The following is a 21,534-nucleotide window of genomic DNA, read 5'->3' on the forward strand; positions in this document are numbered from 1 at the left end:
TATAATTCTGGCAGTAATAAATAGTGATTAACTTTGCTGCTCTGACAACAATAGCAACTGAATAAATCCGATATATACCCGCATAGTTCCTGCATGAAACATGAAAATTACAGCAACAAAAAGTTGGAAGGATTTCATTTTTCTACATGACCAACAATGCAGAGTGGTTTCTTTGTAGTTTCTGTCAAAATGATATTATTATGCAGGTTAACAACATTATCTATAACAAATTACTGTAGCATTAAAGTCTTTGGCACATCATGAAAATCAAGACTTTTAGAATACATGTATGTCAATAAAAAAAGAAAAAAAGAAAGTAATTTAAGGAAACAGTTGCATCATAAATTTGTGATTACCATTAAAGTGAACTTTGAGTGAAACACGCTCTACACTTACGGGGGATTTCAAACTGCATCACACTGTACTCCCTGAAAATCTGTAGCAAAGTAATGCAGTAAAATCACACACACACATGTACTTTGGATGCATGACCATCAGACTAATGTACATTTAAAACAAATATGTAGATATAATAATTAAGCAAGGAACTATATTTATGCGGTTAAAACACATTGTACTAATGAGTCTTGTTAGGTATTATAAAAAGTATCAATTTTCCTTGTCCAGTAAGTAATATCAACAAAAATAACTGAAACTTATTTAAAAATTAAATGTGATTTTTTACTTCCACTGCAATAACAGTGCATTTGGCCAATAATTTTTTTTCTCTCTTACACACACTGTCACACTTGTTTGAAATGCAAGATTTCATGACAATGTTGTGCATCTTATTAAGTCTTCTGTGTAATTTCCTCAAAATGCATCATTTCACAGGGAAAATTTATGTTGAGTAACAGCAACCATTTGATACGTGAGCAAGAAGTCTGTAAAACAATTTTTTTAAATAAACTTCAGATGACTCGGCAGTAGCTCTTAGGAGAGTGTTATACATTTTCTATGTAAAAAACTTATAGGCCATTTTGCTGCATCTGAGATTTACCTGTACCATCTATGATTCTGAATAATGAAGGTAAAACTTACACACCTTTATACAACACTGGAATTTATATTTTTTGAATGATTACAACATATATTCTCCAAACTGTTTCTTACACTTTCGTTTTGTAAAAAAGAATGGTACTACATTAAAGGGATAGTTGAGTTCTGTTTTTCAGAACACAAATGCCTTCAAAGTGCATGGTTATTGCTCTTATTGTTATCTATGACATTTCTAGTGCCCTATTAGAACCTAAATTTGCTATGAAGGTAATTTTAGACCCCAAAATGTGTGAAATTTAGCCAATACGATCATACCAATTCAGCTCCACTTTAACAAAAATATGGTGACCGTTAATTAATTATTTAATTAAAAATAACAATACATGGGCCGGCTGGTTGTGCGTACCAAACCAACACGAAAATGCCTACAAAAAAGCCAACATCGGCATTGGCTGAAATACAACGTAAATGGCGCTAAATTATCTAATATTTGCGGTGGTACAGAAGTATTAGAAATCGTTATATTTATGGATATTTCAGCCATCTCTGAACCGATTTTGTTCAAACAAAGATGAATTTTTGTCATTTGAATAGTATTTTTTTCTTCTAATTTGACACTCAGTTTTCCATTATCTCACAAAGAAATTATTTTGTGTAGCGCCCTCTGCAACAGAACTCAACCATCCCTTTAACTGTACCATGGCAAGATGTGGAGACATATATTAATACTGCTTTCATACTAGCTGGCAACAAGAGGCAAGAAAAGATGATTTTAAGATCAATCTGTGAATGTTGTTTACTGACTTCACCAAAAACAGTGACCAATTCGATTGAAACAAGGGACCAGATAGATGTCAGCATTTCCACAGTAAAACATCCCCAGACATGTCAAGTCGCTCATGACAGGTGCTCATTCAGAGTTCTAACAAAATTTTAAGAAACACCAAAGAATGGAAAATTTAGAAGTGGCAGTTAGTGTACAGGTAATTTGGCTGAGTTAAACATCTGTGTGTAGACTATTGCTTCATCAATATAAGTATCATTACTTTGGGGTTTACTTGAACATCAATAAGGCAATCATTTGGAACATAGTACACTATTCAAACATAATATTATTCAGACTTTCCTTAGCAATGTTACAAAATCCAAATGTAAAATTTTGTATGTAAGTATAACCCAAAGAAATTATATTTCAGCCTTTTTAAAGGGACTTGCCACTTCGTTGTGGAAGCATAAAATCTGTTAAAGATTCGTTATTCTTTTTTTGACAGAGCTAGATCTACAATTTGCTTGTAATTTTCCACCCAACCTGGAGAGCTAGTTATGACTGTTTACTCTTGGAAAAATACTCATATAATACTAGCTTCCAATATGCAACAGAAACATCTAATGAAAAAGCAGCTACACTTCTGATTGCATTATACTTGGGCTAGCAAGAAGCCTTTGTCAAGGTTATCTCCAAGTGTTGTTTGACGTTGTGCCTAGTAGAGCCTATTCCAATTAGGGTATTTTGTGAATGTTTACTGGTTTATAGTCATCATGGTTTGTAATAATTGTTTTTTAAATAGATTAGGTTGATTTGACTCAATAATTATTAGATGTTAGGAAATGTTACCATCTTTGTATGAGAAAAAAATGGTAAAAATATTCAACATTGATTTATCCAGCTACAATGATATTTTACAAAAATTCTAATTTTAGGAGGCTGAACCAAATTTTGTATGCACGCATATTGTGATGACTGTGTCAGTTATTGATTTCTCTTCATTAATCATCTTTTCTTCTCGTTAGATTTAGTTTATATAGGCTGAAAGATTATTTAGGATCTCCATTACCAATATGGACTAGAATTGAATGAACGATGAGTAGATTATACTCATTCGTCATGAGATAAATTTTGGTTTAGCCTACAAATATGCTACTTCAATTCACACCCTTTTAGTTTGATTAATCAAACGTTTAATATTTTTCAAATTTTGGTAATATAAGCTCAACATTATTCCTAAAAAATGTCATAGGTATTTAGTGCCAAAACTAATCATCGATTTTAAAAACAGCTAAGAACCATGATGATGACAAACCAGTGAACACAAAATGCTTGTAATGGGACTAGGCTCCACTAGGCGCAAGGTGGAATTACCCTGACAAAGGTGGCCTGATATTAGCACTAGTTCCGTACAATGCAGCTTCATTAATGATTGTTAATTGTTTACGATCAGATAAATAACTTGATAAAAGTTCTAAAGGTGTGCCCCTAATACTGTAATATTTTAATTTTTTGTAATAAAATAGAATGATTTATAAGCTGCTTTAATTAACAATAACAGATGTTCATGTAAGCAAATGTATAATAATGTACATCACAGAGTCATATGAGTGGGACCACAGGCACAAAACAGCAGTTACTCACGGCAAAGAGACACATATCAGATCCAAAATTGCTCCAAATTGAAGAAAAAACTAAAGATCCATCCTTGTTCCAGAGGACTAGGGTATTATTCCTTGCAGTTTGTCAGCTTTGAAACGTTAATCATGAAGAAAAATTCGCGAAAAATAAAGCGAAATCACAGAGCAAATTGTAGTTCAAAGTATAAGGGACACCTAGTTTTGACCATACAATTCCACCATTGAAACACCATTGACCATACAATTCCACCATTGGCACACCATTGACCATACAATTCCATCATTGAATCGCCATTCACCATACAGACTCTACCATTGAAACACCATTGACCATACAATTCCACCATTGAAACACCATTCACCATACAATTCCACCATTGAAACACCATTCACCATACAATTCCACCATTGAAACACCATTGACCATACAATTCCACCATTGAATCACCATTCACCATACAGACTCTACCATTGAAACACCATTGACCATACAATTCCACCACTTGCACACCATTGACCATACAATTCCACCATTGAAACACCATTCACCATACAATTCCACCATTGAAACACCATTCACCATACAATTCCACCATTGAAACACCATTGACCATACAATTCCACCATTGAATCACCATTCACCATACAATTCCACCAATGAAACACCATTGACCATACAGACTCTACCATTGAAACACCATTCACCATACAGACGCCACCATTGAAACACCATTCACCATACAATTCCACCATTGAAACACCATTTACCATACAGACTCTACCATTGAAACACCATTCATCGTCATACACCACCATTGAAACACCATTCACCATACAGAATCCACCATTGGCACACCATTGAAATACCATTTACCATTGATCCTACCATTCAAACACCATTCATTTACCATTAGGTTTTTTTGTAAGGGTCTGCAAAAATAAATTTACTTAATTTCTTTTAGTTCCTCTCCAGGCAGTGCAAGGTGACATATGTGCGTAATTCCTTCTTTAGAATTGTTCTTATAGGCTCTATGAATGTATAACTGAAGCAAGAATTCCCTCACATATTTCCAAGATATATGAAGTCAACATATGGTTGTGTTTTCCATAAAAATGTTAGTTTTGAGTAGTTTGCGCAGTTGCTCTGCTTTGTCAGCAAATCTTGATTACCGCCCTCTAATGTCAGAGTGAAAAACTGAACACCACTATGTTCCCAAGATATGTCAATGAGACATATTCATTTGGGGAGTAAATATGGTAGGCCTTATATGCCTCTGTCATTCCTGCTTCTAAAGAAGAAAAAATAGTACTATCTAAAGCCCCACTTCACTACTTGTAGGTACTTGCTCCCTCTATATAGAAAACAATGCCTTAGCAGTGCCCGTTGGTCCCCCATGATCCTCTTTTTCTTATGTTAATTGAGAGCGAGTTAATGAGATAGCCACCTGTCACATTGACCTCGCTGGCTCGCTGTGTGGTCTAATCCCTTCTTGCCCAGTAGTGGTGACGGTCTTTAAAGCCCCACTTCACAACTTGTAGGTACTTGCTCCCTCTATATAGAAAACAATGCCTAAGCCTGTTGTTCCCCCATGATCCTCTTTTTCTTATGTTAATTGAGAGCTGAGTTGATGAGATAACCATCCGTCAGTGACCAGCAGGGTGGTCTAGTCCTTCCTGGCCAAACTAGTAGAGACGGGCTTTGAAAGCGGAAGCAATTTTTTGTTTAATGTATATTTTTTAAAAATTATTGATACACTATATACATGTGTAGTTTGTCAACCATCTGTGACTGAATTCCGCCCTCTGTAGTCTAACAGTTATCAACTGAGGGGACAATATTATTGAGCATTATTGAACGTTTATATAGCGCATGACAAATACATTTAAAGGTAAAGACCAGTATTGGAAACGCCCCAATTTCAAAAAATGAAATGGAAGCTCTCATTACCAATCATGTGAAAGAATATGTTTTGACCAATACCTGATGATACAAAATTTGCCGGGAAACCGCCTACTAATTCATATATTTGGTAAATTTGTTTCTCTCATGATCTGTGAGAGATATAGGGTAGTCCCATATACATCTCTCTGTGTATAGTGCTTGTAACTTTACGAAGAATGGGCCAAATTTCTTATCATTTTGATGATTCCAGGACCTTGCAGATACTAGATGCTAGATGATCAACCTTTTCTGATCGATTCCACAACGTTTCTTTCACAATGCAATCGCACGACCATAACTGGTCTTTACCTTTAATCGCTCTTTTCTACCTCTCTCCCATCCTCTTCCTCTCACACATATCTGTATCTAGTCTCTCTCATAGGAAGAGCCATCTCCCTTCAGGTTGTTCCGCCTCAGACTCACCTTTCCTGTTTAAATTACACTTTTAAAAAAATGAAAAAGCTATTATATTTAACATGTATACTATTTTTACAGGATTGATAAGAAACTTTACATTAATAATAATAGGCATTTCTATAGCGCCATCTATCTAGATAATTCTATTCCGAGGCACATTTATTATTACCCTGGCTTTAGCCTAGCAGCCGTTTATACAGCGCTCCAGCATTTCAAGGAATTAATTCCTGCCAGGTACCCATTTACATCACCTGGGTTGAGTGTGGCAAATGTAGATCAATGTCTTGCCAAAGGACATTAGTGCCGCGGCGGGACTCGAACCGCGGACCTTGCGATCGACAGTCCAGTGACGTATCCACTCGACCACGACACCTCTTCTACTTGATTTGGAGGGAATGATGATGTAAATCATCTATTAAGGCTCTGAATTCAAAATGAACAGTAGAAATAAAGGTAGTCAAAACCAAAGCATGTCAATGTTTCCATTGGAACTCTATTATTGAAAATATTTCATATTATACAAAAACACTTTTACAAAAGAAAAAGTACTTTCACATTTTACAAAAAAGTACATTATATTTGATACTCTGAATGTACATAAGCTTTAGAATAACTCTCAATAATTTACATTAACTATATACAGTTTGGAATGAGACTAGGCAGATAAAAACCATCAACTCACACATTTATAATTATGATGGGACACTAAAAAGACATCGTAATTCCTTCTCCTTTACATACATGAAGTATGGAGAAGTTTGTTTTTTTCACGATAGGGAACTATTACATCAATTTATTTCAGATTTAGATTTGATTATTAAATTTTTTATGGATATTATTTGCTAGCTTGAAATACTAGTAGATTAAAGGAAATTGTTTTAAATGATTGTTTTAAAGACAGTCAAACTGTAAATTTCACAGAAGGATAAATCTTAGAAATGCCAAAGGCAATGAAATTTTAGACTCTAAGAAGTCTCACCACTTATCAAGGAAGCAAGGTGACAATTCGATTCATAATTTAGATCAAAGGTTGGGATAGCCCAGGGATCAAAATGAAAACATCCGACTACCAGGCCAGGTTACGAAACATAAGAATAGAATAATAAAACATAGCATGAATAGCGTAGGGACCAAGAATACAAATGAATTGAAGGGTAAGTTATTACAAAATAAATAGCTGTTTACCATATGCAAACTAAATGCTACTGAATTAAAGAATGGAATGACTCATGGTTGAAGACGGTATAAGAAGAAGAAAAGGCTTGATCTTACAAATTTGTGCATAATGTATGTGTTTGCACACAGATTAAAGATCATAAATCAGGATAAACATCATGATATGGCTGAGTAATGAAAACAAACATCTCACACAAAACACTATATAAAATACTTTGCAGACAGTATCATGATGCAATTTACTTGCAGCACTTCACTAAGTTTCAGTGGAGATGACGCAAGGAAAAGGAAAATGCAAATCCTATACCCTCCTCCCCCCCCCCCCCCCCCAAAAAAAAAAAAAATTGTTTAGCTTTAAGATTCGATTCGATTGTACAGTACAACGAGAAAAAAGAAGAAAAATACATGTACTATAGGTGGGTATACCTGAGTAGTGAGTTATTGAAGGGAGAAAAAAAAAACATATTTCAGAACAGTGATCACATTGATCACCACTAGTCATCAGACATCCGAAATTTCTAATATGTTTTAACTGCTAATAGAAGTACTACTCTCAATTCTTTTTAAAGCAACATCTTCATACCAATTGGTACTTGAGGCAGTTTTGGTGTCACAATTTATTATAACTGGCAGTCCAAATCGGCCCATAATTTTCTATGTATACTTTGTTTTCAAGACGGTTCGTAAAACAGCCTCTGAGGAATAAATACTTCAACAAGCTACTGGTATGCTTCTAGTTGGTTCCTCTTTTCCCGTGCTTTTACAACCATATTTGTCGTTTCATTGTATATTTTGTTTGTAATATACTTATTCATTGTATTGTGTTTTGCATGAAAAATAAAATCATCATTTGAATCAATACTTATTTCTTTATGCAATTGTTGAATTTACTTCCACTCATGCTTACTCCAATCAAAGATTGCTTACAATGTATCTACAGGGATCCTGTCCGGAATATTGTAGGTTTGTTCACCTGTCCAGCCCCAATGCAATAGTTCTATTTTAAAACTTATTCTTACAATTTGAAATAGTTTATCTATACCTGAAGGCTACCTTTGGTGTCATAACTCCATTAACCCATACCAGCAAATTAGGTGTTTGAAACAAACTATGGCAAACAATTGGTGCCTGTGTATTCCAAGTGTACTGGAATTAATACTGAAGGTCCAACCAAAGTGTAAAGTTCTCCATTTTATCGAGGGGGGGGGGGGAGAAAAATGTTTGCAAGCAAGGGGACATATAAAAAGAACGATGAATTAAAAAGAGCAATCAAAGTGAGAAAAAATTGTTACAAACTAACACAACGTTATGTCACAAAGAGTATCCTGTTATTGCACTTTTCCGTTTGGCCCAAGTAGAAAAAAAAAGGAAATACAAAACTTTCAAAGAACATGCAAAGCTATTTTCTAGTCATGATCCATGTGAAACATAACGGGGGCAGAGAAAGAGATGATAATTACAACTTTTGAAAAAAAGATGTAATAAATACCATAAAATACATTGTTTTGACCTTAAAATTTATTGGTCTGTCAAGGGAAAATGCTATCTTATTAGGGAAGTTATCAAAAGAGCTTCAGCATCAGCATCTGGCTCGGGATTGTATTTAACGAAAACTCATCGCGAGGCAGTGACATCATGGAATGAATGAGGGTTTGAGGCAATGTCACTGCCAACGCACTTCCTACCAACATACATTTCAAAGCAGAACACCCAGCTCCAGCATATGCATGTCTTAAAGGTAATACAAAGTTTTGGGAATTTTTGAAAATTGGATGGTGGTGATTCTTTTCAATTTGGATAGATTTGGATGCCCCTGTGGATGTAATATAAGCACTAGAAAATTTAGCCCATACAAAAATTCTGCTTTTAAAAAAAATTGAATATAAAAATTTATCCATACCAACACTTTGTATTACCTTTAAGGCAATAATGTTTCTATTCTTTTATCACTGCAGCATTTCCAACTTTCTAACGATGAAGAACAAGAATAAGTGACCAGCACTCATATTTGGTCTTCATCTCTACATTTGACATGCAACACTACACGTGATACACCATCATCAAGTTTGGCAGTTTTGCATACGGCATTAATCTACTTCAAGAAAGTAAATTTCACTATGCAACTCACTGCATATATGTTCTTTAAAGCACGCTTCCAAGGCATTTATAGAGCAATGCAGTAAAGCTCTGAAGCAGTGCGATTCACGACATAATAAATGGGATAAAGAGATGACGAACACCATACATTCTTGAGGATCTGCAACCAGTCGTTGCACAGAGGATGATTACAGAAGAGCACTATGACGATACTGGCCACTCTGTAATGCTTGTCAATCATAACATAGGACCAGTTAGGCACACAAGGGCACTTTTAATGACCAACTGAACAATGAAAGCTTTCTATCATCTGGATTTCTTGTAGATGAGCTCACACTTCTTGGCGACAGACTTGAGATTTAGGTCACAGAGTGCTCCGTAGAGGATCCCCCTACTGCATCGGTCTGGACACTTCTCCCTCCATTGAAGGAGCATCTGAGTGGCCTGCTCCTCGGGACTGGAGTGATTCTCCTTGATGGATTTGATGTCCGTCTCCAGAGTCTCGTCGTCGCGGATGAAGCGGGCCACCTTCACCCAGTTGTTCTGTATCGTGGAAGCGATGTGGTAGAGGTTGTTCTGGCTGATCTCTTGAGGGTTGGCGCGCAGGAGGTTCTCCTGGTCACTCAAGGAGTTGGGCATAGCCTGTGAAATAGAAATAGAGGACGCTCATATTACACTCCATCTCAGCTCTTACTACAGGATAAACATTAGTCTGGTATCGCACTTCAATTTGCTATTTTTCTGGTGCTTAGAAATATCACCAGGAGAATATGGTCCAAGGCATAGCCCTCTGTATTCAGTCTACACAGGCTAGAGAGTGACAAATCTTTGACATCCATTTAAAACATACAGTTGGTTTTAAAAAATACAAAAATATTAATTTTTTTAAAAATACAGTTGGTGCAGGAGTTGAACTATGCACACACATATAGCAGTACAGAAGTAACAGATCATGGGGACTTATAAAATTGTTCATAGCATACTCAAACAAAACGTCTATAAGTAATATTTTGCCACTAATGGTAAGATGGGTGCAGAACCTCTCTCCCCCACCCCCCTTCCCTCTATAGGCGTTTCATTCTCAGAATACATTTGGTTTCACCTGTCCTGTAGCCCAGAGTCACCACCTGCCACACGCAGGTAGATGTGACATCAGGCCCAGAACTAGGTATGGCTCTCAAAAATAGCCAATACTTCAGACCCCTGTGCAAATTCATCACTGAATCGTCCTACAAACATAAATCTAAACTAGATGGACCTTCGACAGCGCGATAATATAAAAGACAAACTTTCTTCTTTTTTTCCTCACCTGTTGTGCTGTATTAGGAATACTGCCATAATGGACTGCCGTGTATGGGGTGTTGTTGTACATGTGGGGGTTGCCTGAGGTAAGTTGAGACGTGCTGGGCCCGTAGATGCTGGACATACCCGACATGCCAACACCTGGGGTCAAGACGGGATTATTGTTGTGGCTGGACACCAGGTTGACGCCGGACGGGTTATGGGTGAGGCTGATGTGGGGTGGGGAGTACCGGGATGTGGTGGGGAGACTGCAGAACGTTCCTGCTTCTCCCGGGGTGCGGGGAGGGGACTGGTCTGGGTTGAAACGCAGGGTGTGCATGGGGTCATCGCTACCCCCTGAAGACTCAGAAGTGGTAGGGGAGAGGCGAAGACGCTTGGCGTAGCGGTGCGGTGTCGATGGAATGATAGGCTCTGCCTCACAGGTAGGACACTGACGTTTTCGCCTCATATTCTGCTGCAGACCACTAGGACCAGCTGATTGATAAGGAACAGATGTGTAATCAAATTTATGAACGCTAAATAGATTTTCAAGAGACATACTTCAAATATGAATTACTTATTTATTGCTAAAGCTAGCAAAAAATATATTTAATTAGAATAAACTTCATGATGCAGATAACCGGTTTCAATTTACAGAACTGGCCTTTCTTACTACTACATTACCGTACTTTAAATGTAAATGCTTAGACAGAATTTGCTATCAATATCAGGGAAAGGAATATATCTTTATTGTGATGTGACTAAAGGCCAACTGATGCTTGAAAAGTATGGTGTTCATCCTATCTACATTTTTATAAATCTTTTGAAATAAAACTAGAACAATGTAATATTTCAAAATGGCAATTACTTATAATTTCAAAATGTGATAATTCCAATTGATTCCAAATTGTGTAAATGGTTGCAGTTTTCATCTGTTCTATTTCTGACTTGTATAATATATCAAAGTGTTTTTTTCATGCAAGATTTTAAGATTTTTTGCATTTTCAAAAATGTCTTCAACGTGAAGATTATATCTCAATATCCTTCATTAATCACCATACCTGTGACTTTTTCAGGCAAATCCTTCAAAAATATTTTCTAAACAAAGGCAAAACTTCCTTGATTCTACAAGTTCAATTTTAAATCCTAATTTGCAACACTACTCACGTTGATTTTCATCATCCTCATGTACACTCGGTGGTGAGGAGGAGTGCGATCCTGACTGCGATGGACTGACATTGCCTCCGCCTCCTCCGAACCAACCCCTAAGACTGAGCATCTGTTTCCAGTTCTGCGCCCCTCCCGTGTTTGGTGCTGCCGATTCCTCCGATGAGGTGTCGTTCAGCCGAAGCTTACGGCCGACTTGGCTCAGCGTGACCATGAACTCGTTGTACTCTCCTCCTTTTCTTCGGTACATGGAGACGATCTCCGAGAAGGGGTCCGCAGCCCGACCTAGCTTGGTGCGTATGTCCTGGAAGCTGAAGCCAAGGGCACGGGCAAACTGCTTCCAGTTGTCCTCAACGGTGATGTTATGCATGTCTTTAATAGCAAAGGAAGAGGAGATTTTGTGCTCTGAATTAATCGTATGTTTCAGGAAGATGACATGGCAATAAGCGAACTCAGATATTTTCTGAGTAATCAAACAAAACCAATTCATATTATAGTTATATCTCCCCCTTAATCTCTTTATGTAAACCTACTACAAACTATTACAGGCAGTTACGCACCCAATCAAAACACAATGAAATACACCGTTTGAGCCTCATGAATTTTTATTTCTCTTTAATAGTCAGGGGCCCATTCCTAGAAACCGTCATAAGTCTAACTTCTTGACTATCCCATTGAAACATGTTTTAATTCTATTACACACGTTTCAATGGGGTAGTCAAGAAGTTAGACTTACAGTATGACGGTTTCTAGGAATGGGCCCCAGTGTCATTATGTAACCAAACTATTAAAACAATGTTATTCTTTTAATGACTTTCAAAATATGGATCAAGATTAGAGTTGCAAATGGATTTTAGGTTCGGCTTAGAATCATGGTTAAGGTTAGGTAAATTGCCTGCAGAGCATGTGTAGTACAGGGGGGTGTTTCACAAAGATCCAAAGTTGAACTTATCTCTAAGTTGGACTTAAAAATTATGGAGAGCCATTTGTAGCCTTAGAATAAAATATATTAAAAAGAGAAAAATCAAGTATTTTAGACTTTTCATAAACTCCAAATCAAAAACAAGAAATCTCCAATGATAATAGAAAATATGAATGATTTGAATCAACATTATATGCCTTTTAGAATAACTTTTAAAAAATATTTTCGAACATGCTAATGGCTCTCCATAATATTTAAGTCCAACTTAGAGTTAAGTTCGACTTTGAATCTTTATGAAACAGGGCCCCTGACTGTATAAAGGATTCTTACCTGCCAGGTCTTTGAGGGATGCTGTGGTCCACGGATCCTCCGGAGCATCATCGGGCTCATCACTCTTCTACAAATCAAAACATGAAGGAGAATTATAATCCAAAATACAAGTGGTAAGTAAGTGCTACCAAGCCCAATTTCTATTTCAGTCATAACAAAACTCATTGCTCTATTAAACCATAAAGAAGTATTATCAATAGATTTATAACGGTTGAAATTCCGATACAAGTTACTTCTAAATGTCCACAAAGTAAGGTACATGCATGTATTAAAGGCACTTGTATATTTCTATCTGACTGATGGATTGTTTTTCACTTGGAAAAGAAGAAATTGAGAGAAATTTTCATTCTTTTCCCATTTGCCACTAATAGTAAGATGGGTGCAGAACCACCCTCCCCCCTTCCCTCGGTAGGCGTTTCATTCTCAGAATGCATTTGGTTTCACCTGTCCTGTAGCCCGGAGTCGCTACCCGCCACACGCAGGTAGATGCGACAACAGGCCCAGAACAAGGTATGGCTCTCAAAAATAGCCAATACTTCAGACCCCTGTGCAAATTCATCACTGAATCGTCCTACTAACATAAATAAAACAATTATTGTCATTCATTCAATCAGGGTAAAAAAACATATTTCATTATCTAATGATCAGAGGTGACCATAAGATAATATATAGGACAAACTTTCTTTTTTGACTGCACAAACTATACCAATATTTTTTTTTTTTGGCAGCCAGCACGAATTGAGGACTTCTAGACTTCACATCTCAGGTAACCTACTTAATAAATCTCAATGTGGACATAGAAATCATTGGGACTAACCATTACTAAAATAAGCTTACATACAACCAAAAACCAAAAACACAAGGTAATAATTTCAAAATGGCAGACAGTGTCTCATGTCATTAATACTGATACTGAATCTGAATCATTGGTAAAAATATTACATTGCTTTTGATTAGGTTACTTTCGATGGATAATTTACCTTGATAAGGTTGAATTCAAACAGACGCTCTTCTGAGCCATCCTCTTTCCTTCGCCTCACGAACACCTTGCCAAAGATCTCCTTCTCCTTGGGTTTGTTGCTTCCCTTGAAGCGGCATGCAAACTGCATCTCAAACTCCCCGCCCTTGTAGTTGGCCTCCACTTTCTCCAGACTAGGGTCTTCGCTGGCTCGAGTGTCTGCCTCAAAGTAGTCTGAACGTCCCAGCTTTACTACAATATCTCCACCTGAAAAAAAAAAAATGGAAAACACTTCATGAAGCTCTGATCATGCAGATACATTTGATTGTGAACAAAGTGAAACTGACTGCTGCATTAATTATGATGATCACTCTATTTTAATTATTGCGCAAATTTCCTATTAAAAAGAAATTGAACTTCAACTTGTATCTTCCGGTATAGTTAGCACCAAATAACTCCTACAGTGTTCGATTATTATGCAATCATCAGTTAACAAAATAACTAGCTGGGTGACATGTTGAACAGGTATAATTCAATAAATCCTTTCAATAATTTTACAATGACATTACATTCCTTTTCAACAAGGCACCTGAACATAATATTTTACACCAATCAAACCGGCAAAGACTCATCACTAATAAATGACTAAGGAGATGTTATCCAACACCAAAACTCACCAGGTGCTATTGCAACAGGTTTGAGGCTGCCACCCACGTTATTAGCATAGTTGCCCACATCTTGCATTGCACTGTCATCACTTCGGTGACAGATGACCACCAGACCAAACTTCTCCGTATCTGAACTCTCCAGCATCCACGCCTGACACTTCATGCTCACAGCTCCTCCCGAGTAGAAGCCCAGTGACATCCCTGTGTTGTTCAGCTTACTCCTGATCCCATCCCAGATGGCAGTCAGCCAGGAGAAGTGCTCAACGGGAATCACCATGAAGCGGTTGGCGTTGGCATCTTCACGGATGTGATAGACGACATTCAGTGGTTCCCACGAGACCGGCTCTTCTTCCGATGTTGGGCTGTGCCATACAGAGAGTTGGGCTTCTCCTCCAAACTGCTGAACTATCTGATTGTAGTTTGGGATAGGCAGCTCCACGGTAACATTGCAGTCTCTTTGCACCTTGAAGAAGTAGCCATGAGGTTGGAGCACCACTGTCGGGGATGCAAAAGCATCCCCCATTGGGAGGTTTGTCCTCAGATGTGCAGGAAGCTCTGAGCAGTAGACCTTAACAGAAGCTTCAACATCTTCCAATAGGGATCCTTCTGGGAAATCAACCTTGACACCAGGCACTTGATCTACTACTAGCTTTCCACCCTCATCCTTGTTGATGACTTTCGTTACAGTAGGGGTCACTTTGTCCAACATGGCAGCAAAGAGGGAAAAGTGAGTTGTTCTTAACAACACATATCCACAATATACTCTGAAGTCACATGCAGGTATCTCCATCCAAAAAGGCATTTCCATATCATCCGTATTGCTCGTGAAGCACCTCACTTTTGATACTCCAACATCCACAAAGAGGGGTAGCCGAATGATGGCAGGACAGTCTTCATAGAACAAGGCCCCATGGGGGCCAAGGAAAGCAACTGAGCTCGCGTGGATCATATTCTCACCAAACTCTGGAACAAACTTAAGGTCTCCTAATAATTCCAAGAAGAAATCCATTCGCAAGATGTTTGATTTGTTATGCTCGGGAATAAGAACCGCAGCATGGCCAGTCTTCAGAAACCTCGATCTGTTTGGCAAAATGAAGTCTACTGCTTCATCATCTTCAAAGTCAACTTCTGGTGTTAGTGGTTTATGGCAAGTATCACAAGTCTCTATCTCCTCATATTTCTCATGAGGAACATCTCCAGCATCGCTTCCCTGGTCCCCACAACAACTGTTTGCATCATCATCCTGCTTTCCTTGGAAGGCACTGCCACCCATTGATCCTGTACACGATCCGTAGTCACTTGTGGAGACGTGACCATCTGACTCTAATCGCTGGAGTTGTTTGTGAGGAGCAGCAGCACCATTCCTGACTATTCTGAATGCACTAGTTCTTTCATTGTGAGAATCCTCAAGGTACGTAGGTTTTGAAGCACAGGCTCGAACGTCTACACTCTTGTGTCTGGTATTAACATGTTTCAGTTGAAGATGAGCAATTTCCTCACACAGTGAAGAATGCGGATCCTCCCGACTCCAACAGACCTGCTGTGGCACACTAATACTTACATCAAAGAAGCGACGGATTGCCGGCAATCCATCTAAATATACATCTTGAGGTACATTTGCTACTGGGTTTCTCGTTACATGAAACGTTCTTAACCTCGGCAAGTGAAATGTACTTGCCCTCAGTTCACCGATTCTGTTCCCAGATAAGTTCACATGCTGCATGCACTCAAGATTATCCAGGCATAATGGAATATGTGTGAGGTGGTTGTGTGAAAGGTCTATCAATGCGAGTTCCCTTAGGCATCCAAAGTCCTCTGGCAATTGATTGAGCAAGTTGCGAGATGCCCTCAGGTCTCGCAAAGAGCTTAGCCGACTGATGCATGATGGCAGACATGTCAGCTGGTTGTGACTAACATCCAGCGATGTAAGGCACTTTGTTAGTATGCCACAGCAGATGGAGTCGGGGATCTGTGTGAGGCAAAGACCTCTGAGGTCAAGGGCTGGCTTGCGGCTGTTCTTAGCCTTGTAAATCTGAAGGTCCTCGGCTGCTACAGCATGTAGAGCCTTTAACCCTTGCATCGGGAATCATCTGTGAAATAAAATCAATGAAAGAAAAAATATAAATACAGGAATAACTTATTCATGGATGCACTTCAAATTTTTTCTCTTCACTAATTTCAATTAAACGTTAGGAGTATCAATATTGACATAATTCACAGACAAAGAGCATTTCAATTTTCAATCTTCCATTTCTGGTAGAATGGAATTTCTAATGCTTTATAGCTTTTAAGTACAATGTAACTCAATATGAAACTCCAGACCATTCCTATCTCTTGCAAAAGCTTTGTTGTCACCCACTAACATTGATTTTGTTTTTTCTCACTAAAACTGAAGTTCAGGCAGAAGGTAATGTAGATTCTGGACAGTTCATTCCTTCATATAAATACACTTGATCTCAAACAATAACAATGCCCAAACAATGCTATGTACGTGTACAGTAGGAAGTGCTTTCTCGTGCCATTTCCTCTTTTCCCTCAGAGAAGGTTACCACGGAAAACCACTTAAACCACAACTTACTGTGAGTTGTCAAGATAGCAACATGCACCAAAATGATTTGAATAAATGTTCAAAACAATGTTTGTGATCTTAACAATCTTACACAATGTACTGTACAGATGACATGACACTTACAGACGGTAGTAAGAATATTTTTCATACATACATGCATATCATTTTCCATCAATACATTGTTAAATAAACACTACATTGTAGATATCAAAAATCTTCTTGTTTGTTTGTTTTCCTTTAAAACATTTAAAACAGTACTAAAAATAACTTGCATAGTTATAGAGGATTTGTTCTACACTCTAATAGCATACATGTTAATGTACATGTACGCACGTACAGTACATGCATACCTGCCAACATTTGAAAATGAGAATTAATAATTTTCAGCACGGTATGTCTTCGAAAATAAGAAATCTGTACCCTTACATGTAACAGGCGTTCGCACATGCAGCGGCAGTGTAACTGGCAATACATGTACATGTACGTGGTAAATCTGTGCAAAAAATTGAATACAAATTCGCTGCTCAATCATGCAGCCCTTCAATGCACGCTATACGTGAGATCTCACATCGCGGCATATGATAACACAAGCTTAATTTGGCTAACCGGTAAGCAACACACACACACACACACAAATTTTAAAAATCCGGGATATCCCGCATTTTGGGGTCCTAAAAATCCAGAAAAACGGGATATTCTGGATTATTCGGGAGGTTTGGCAGGTATGTTCATGTACCACTGCTTTCGAGGGCAGTAAAAACTACAAATATAAGTGTGCAATTTGCATGTATACTGTACATACATACTGTACATATTGATATTTATATAGCGCCTTTACATAAACACGTACTGGTATGCTCAAAGCGCTATATAAGGTTCTATTTTCTATATACAATGTATTCCCGACTGGATTTTAAACATGATTTGAAATCATTTGAATGCTGCAATTCTTACAAAAACAGGTCATCTTAATGTAGTGAAACAAGAAAACAAGGATGCACGCTCAAGTGCATTTAGTTTTCGTCATTCTGCTTTATGTTAAGTCCAGGCAAATATCAAACATGAAAGAACAGGCGGTCTAATGGCAGTCTTGCCACTCTGTACAGGTACATCACATCTCTACAGTCTACAGGCCCTAGTCTATCTGCCCGATGCCACTACAGGAGGCCCACTTTTATCCTTCCTTTTGGCATGTTAATCCAGACATATTAGAGCATGAGTACAAAACATTTGCAATTTTGCATCACATAAATAAAAGGTAAAGGTAAGTCTATCTACCACCTGACTGCATGCCTGGTTGCTATGTCAGGCAACAAGGTATGCAAGTAAGGCAGACATCAAACAAAATCTACAAAGTCATTTCAATACAATCTACTTCCTGACTGCATGCCTGGTTGCAAAGTCAGGTACCCAGGTATGCAAGTCAGGCAGACATCAAAAAAAAAAGCTACAAAGTCATTTCAATACAATCTACTTCCTGACTGCATGCCTGGTTGCTAGATCAGGTAACCAGGTATGCAAGTCCGGCAGACCTCAAACAAAAGTACACAGTCATTTCATTACATTAATTTAGAATCAGATATCAAATACACAGGCCTATTCAATCATTAATGTACATGTAATTAATTACAATACAGTAGGTATCAACCCATTGTGATTCTGGACAGGTTGCTTAAAATTCAGACAGTAGATTTCAAATTCAAACAGTGCATTGACGAAGTTTACAAGCACTGTTTCATATTTCTCAGAAGATTTATGGTGGACAATAATATACAGTACTTAGTATTATGATGGTTTCTGCTATTTGATGCTTATTTTCCAGAAAAATCCAACAGTAAACATATGACAGCTTTACGGTACTTTTAATAAGTGCCAGGACACACAACCCCCCCCCCCCCCCCAATTCAAACCTAAAATTTAATTTGAGATCGCTATCCATAATGTTATAATTTATTCAGGGTAGGGTAAATAAGTACTCCAGAATTGTTTAATTTCATTAATCTGCACTTTTCTTAAATTTGATGCTTTCTTAGGTAAAAACGTTAAAGAAGAAAAAATCACAAACAACTTAACATTTTAAAATTAATAACCACCAAAACAGGAAGAAGGAACGAGGGGGGAGGGTAGAGCTTGAAAACTGTTACTAGATCTACAGCTACATCATACATGTACAGTAATTGTTAGGTCTACCGTCTAATAACAACTTTTTTCTAGACTAGACTCTACATCATTACATGTAGGGAATCGCTTGCCAAGGAAATTGTGTTGCCTGTTGGAATCTTCAACCTTAGATCAAATACCTGATAGGAGGACTTTTTGCTCAATCAGCCTAAATCTAGTGTCATTATATTGTTGTTTTGTAATGTTAAAGTTAACTTTTAAAAAAGTTCAATTAGTCTACGGTAGGCTACACTTTGTTAAAAATAAAACTAACTCTAGACTAAGGAAGATAAAAAGGATTTTGTTATTCTATTTGAGCTTACAACATCAAAGACATGGTCATAATTCATATAAATAGCCCCTGCCCATTGTGAACAAAACAAAAATCACAAAATGACACAAATACAAAATTGAGCATGTCGATGTCAATGGCAGAAAAATTGCAGCCCACCACAATACACCCAAACCTGCACCACAGATGCACAAGTGTGGGACTACATGTACAGCTGGACAAAAATCTACTTTTGGAACACTCCCAAAAGATAGCCTAAAATGACGTCAAATTTTCGATCATTATCCACGATACCAAGCCTAAATATTCACATTATTTAAATCTCTGATATCCATAGAAGTGTCTGGTATACATTTATCGATGATTTGGAACACCGAATATTCAAATTCTGGCGGAATTTAAACTCAAATTTGAACGCATCAACACGGTCACAGCTCAGATCACTCCATTTTACACACAGGTAAATCGCCGTAAAGCCAAACTTGTCGAGACATGTTCTCCCATTTTCGGGGCCCTGGATCTACGCAAAATGTCTTCAAATGAAGACGAATATAAGCTATTTATCATGCAAAATATAGTAAATACAGAATCTATACAATTAATACTTACTTCTCTCCTTAACTGAGATGTCAAAATCAGTTGATCAGGGGGTCATTGGATTCCATTTTAACTACGTACAAACAACTATCAAAGATAAAGGACGCCATCTTGCCGACGCTGGTACGGTATGTGTGTGTGTGTGTGTGTACTTGTGTATGCAAATTGATTGAACAATCATACCGGTGGTATCTTGTCTGTGATTGGCTATTGAACTGCGTAGGAGGGTTTCGTGTATAAGGCACACCAATGGGTTCAATGAACGTGAGTAAATGAAAATGCATGTATTCATACAGCTGATACGAGTATTAATACAGCTGATACGAGCATGAGTACCGTAATCATATATTACTACTTGTGGTTTGTTGTGTCATTTCCCAGGGTTGTCCAGGCAGCTAGGACCCGGTAAAATGATACAAGACACATTTTGGTTATCTTTCTGTATTTTCCCCATTTTATCTTTGTATTTAAATTCTCTCTGTATCAACCCGGCCTCTCTCTCTCTCGATCGCTCTTAATTTCTTCCTTTCTCGAGTATTGTATAGTTTTTGTTTGCTATAATTAGTATTATCCTCAGTCCATAAGTACAATTATTAAGCCATTTCCTCCATCTCTCTCTCTTTCTCTCTCTTGATTTATATATCTATCCTTTTTTGAATTATTTTATTGTTTCATTAATTGCTATTAATCCTCGGCCCATACAAGCCCTTCCCTCCGTATAATTCCCCTTCTCTCTCTCTCTCTCTTTCTCTCTCACTCCCCCCCCCCCCTCTCTCCCCCCCCCCCCCCCTCTCTCTCTCCCCCCCCCCCTCTCTCTCTCTCTCTCTCTCTCTCTCTCTCTCAAATCTCTTTCCATTTACACAACCCAGACAATGAATGAAATTAAAAATATAAAGTTTGGATTTCAGCTAGTAATTCTATTCACATAGTAGATGAGCTGATCGAGAGCAGAAAAAACATCATTTATCAAAACTATCATAAATAAAAACAATTTGACAAAATTACACAATACACCGTATACATAGTACACAATTAAATAACATTGGGCTCAGAAATATCACTTTTTCCACAAAATAAGAATTAGCCAAAACATATCTTTATCTTTAAGTGCTGCTCAAAAATATCTGATATTGGAATATTTAAAATCCAAACTTTCAGTTCAATTTTTGGATATTCCACATCAGTTGATTGAAATTAGTTTGAAAAATTAAAAAAACATTTACCTCCATGAAAAGTATACATAAAATTACAGCAACTTGATACTTATTACCCCAAAAAATATATTTGTTCTTGTGTTTCTTCTCTTTCTATCAAACTTTAAATGACAATGTCAATGATAATTTTTTTTTTTTTTTACAGTAAAGAAAAGCTTATTGAAATAAAGTTTCAGAGACCTACAATAGCAATCTTTGATGTAGAGCTAGCTGCTAACAAGTATTTCTCTTCATATCAAATAAAGTTTAAAATGTCAGAAAAGACTTAGAATATATCACTGTATAGATCCAATTACGGCAATATCATTACGTCATATGACATCTATTGGCATGAAATGG

The 21,534-nt window shown here is 37.5% G+C and overlaps 1 protein-coding gene across 1 annotated transcript; it reads right to left on the minus strand.

The window, feature by feature from the left end:
- Positions 1-6,237: 6,237 nt before the first annotated feature.
- On the minus strand, positions 6,238-20,297 carry LOC100893510. The gene is made up of 7 exons (XM_030984258.1): positions 19,994-20,297; positions 14,373-16,453; positions 13,718-13,962; positions 12,738-12,804; positions 11,486-11,857; positions 10,347-10,813; positions 6,238-9,679 (listed from the first exon to the last, which is right to left on the minus strand). Exons 2-7 carry the CDS (start codon positions 16,441-16,443, stop codon positions 9,344-9,346), a joined length of 3,558 nt encoding a protein of 1,185 aa, XP_030840118.1. The 5' UTR covers positions 16,444-16,453; positions 19,994-20,297; the 3' UTR covers positions 6,238-9,343.
- Between the last annotated feature and the right edge of the window lie 1,237 nt (positions 20,298-21,534).

This window comes from Strongylocentrotus purpuratus, unplaced genomic scaffold (genome assembly GCF_000002235.5).
Source record: "Strongylocentrotus purpuratus isolate Spur 01 unplaced genomic scaffold, Spur_5.0 spur5_scaffold_14, whole genome shotgun sequence".
Lineage (NCBI taxonomy): Eukaryota > Metazoa > Echinodermata > Echinoidea > Camarodonta > Strongylocentrotidae > Strongylocentrotus > Strongylocentrotus purpuratus.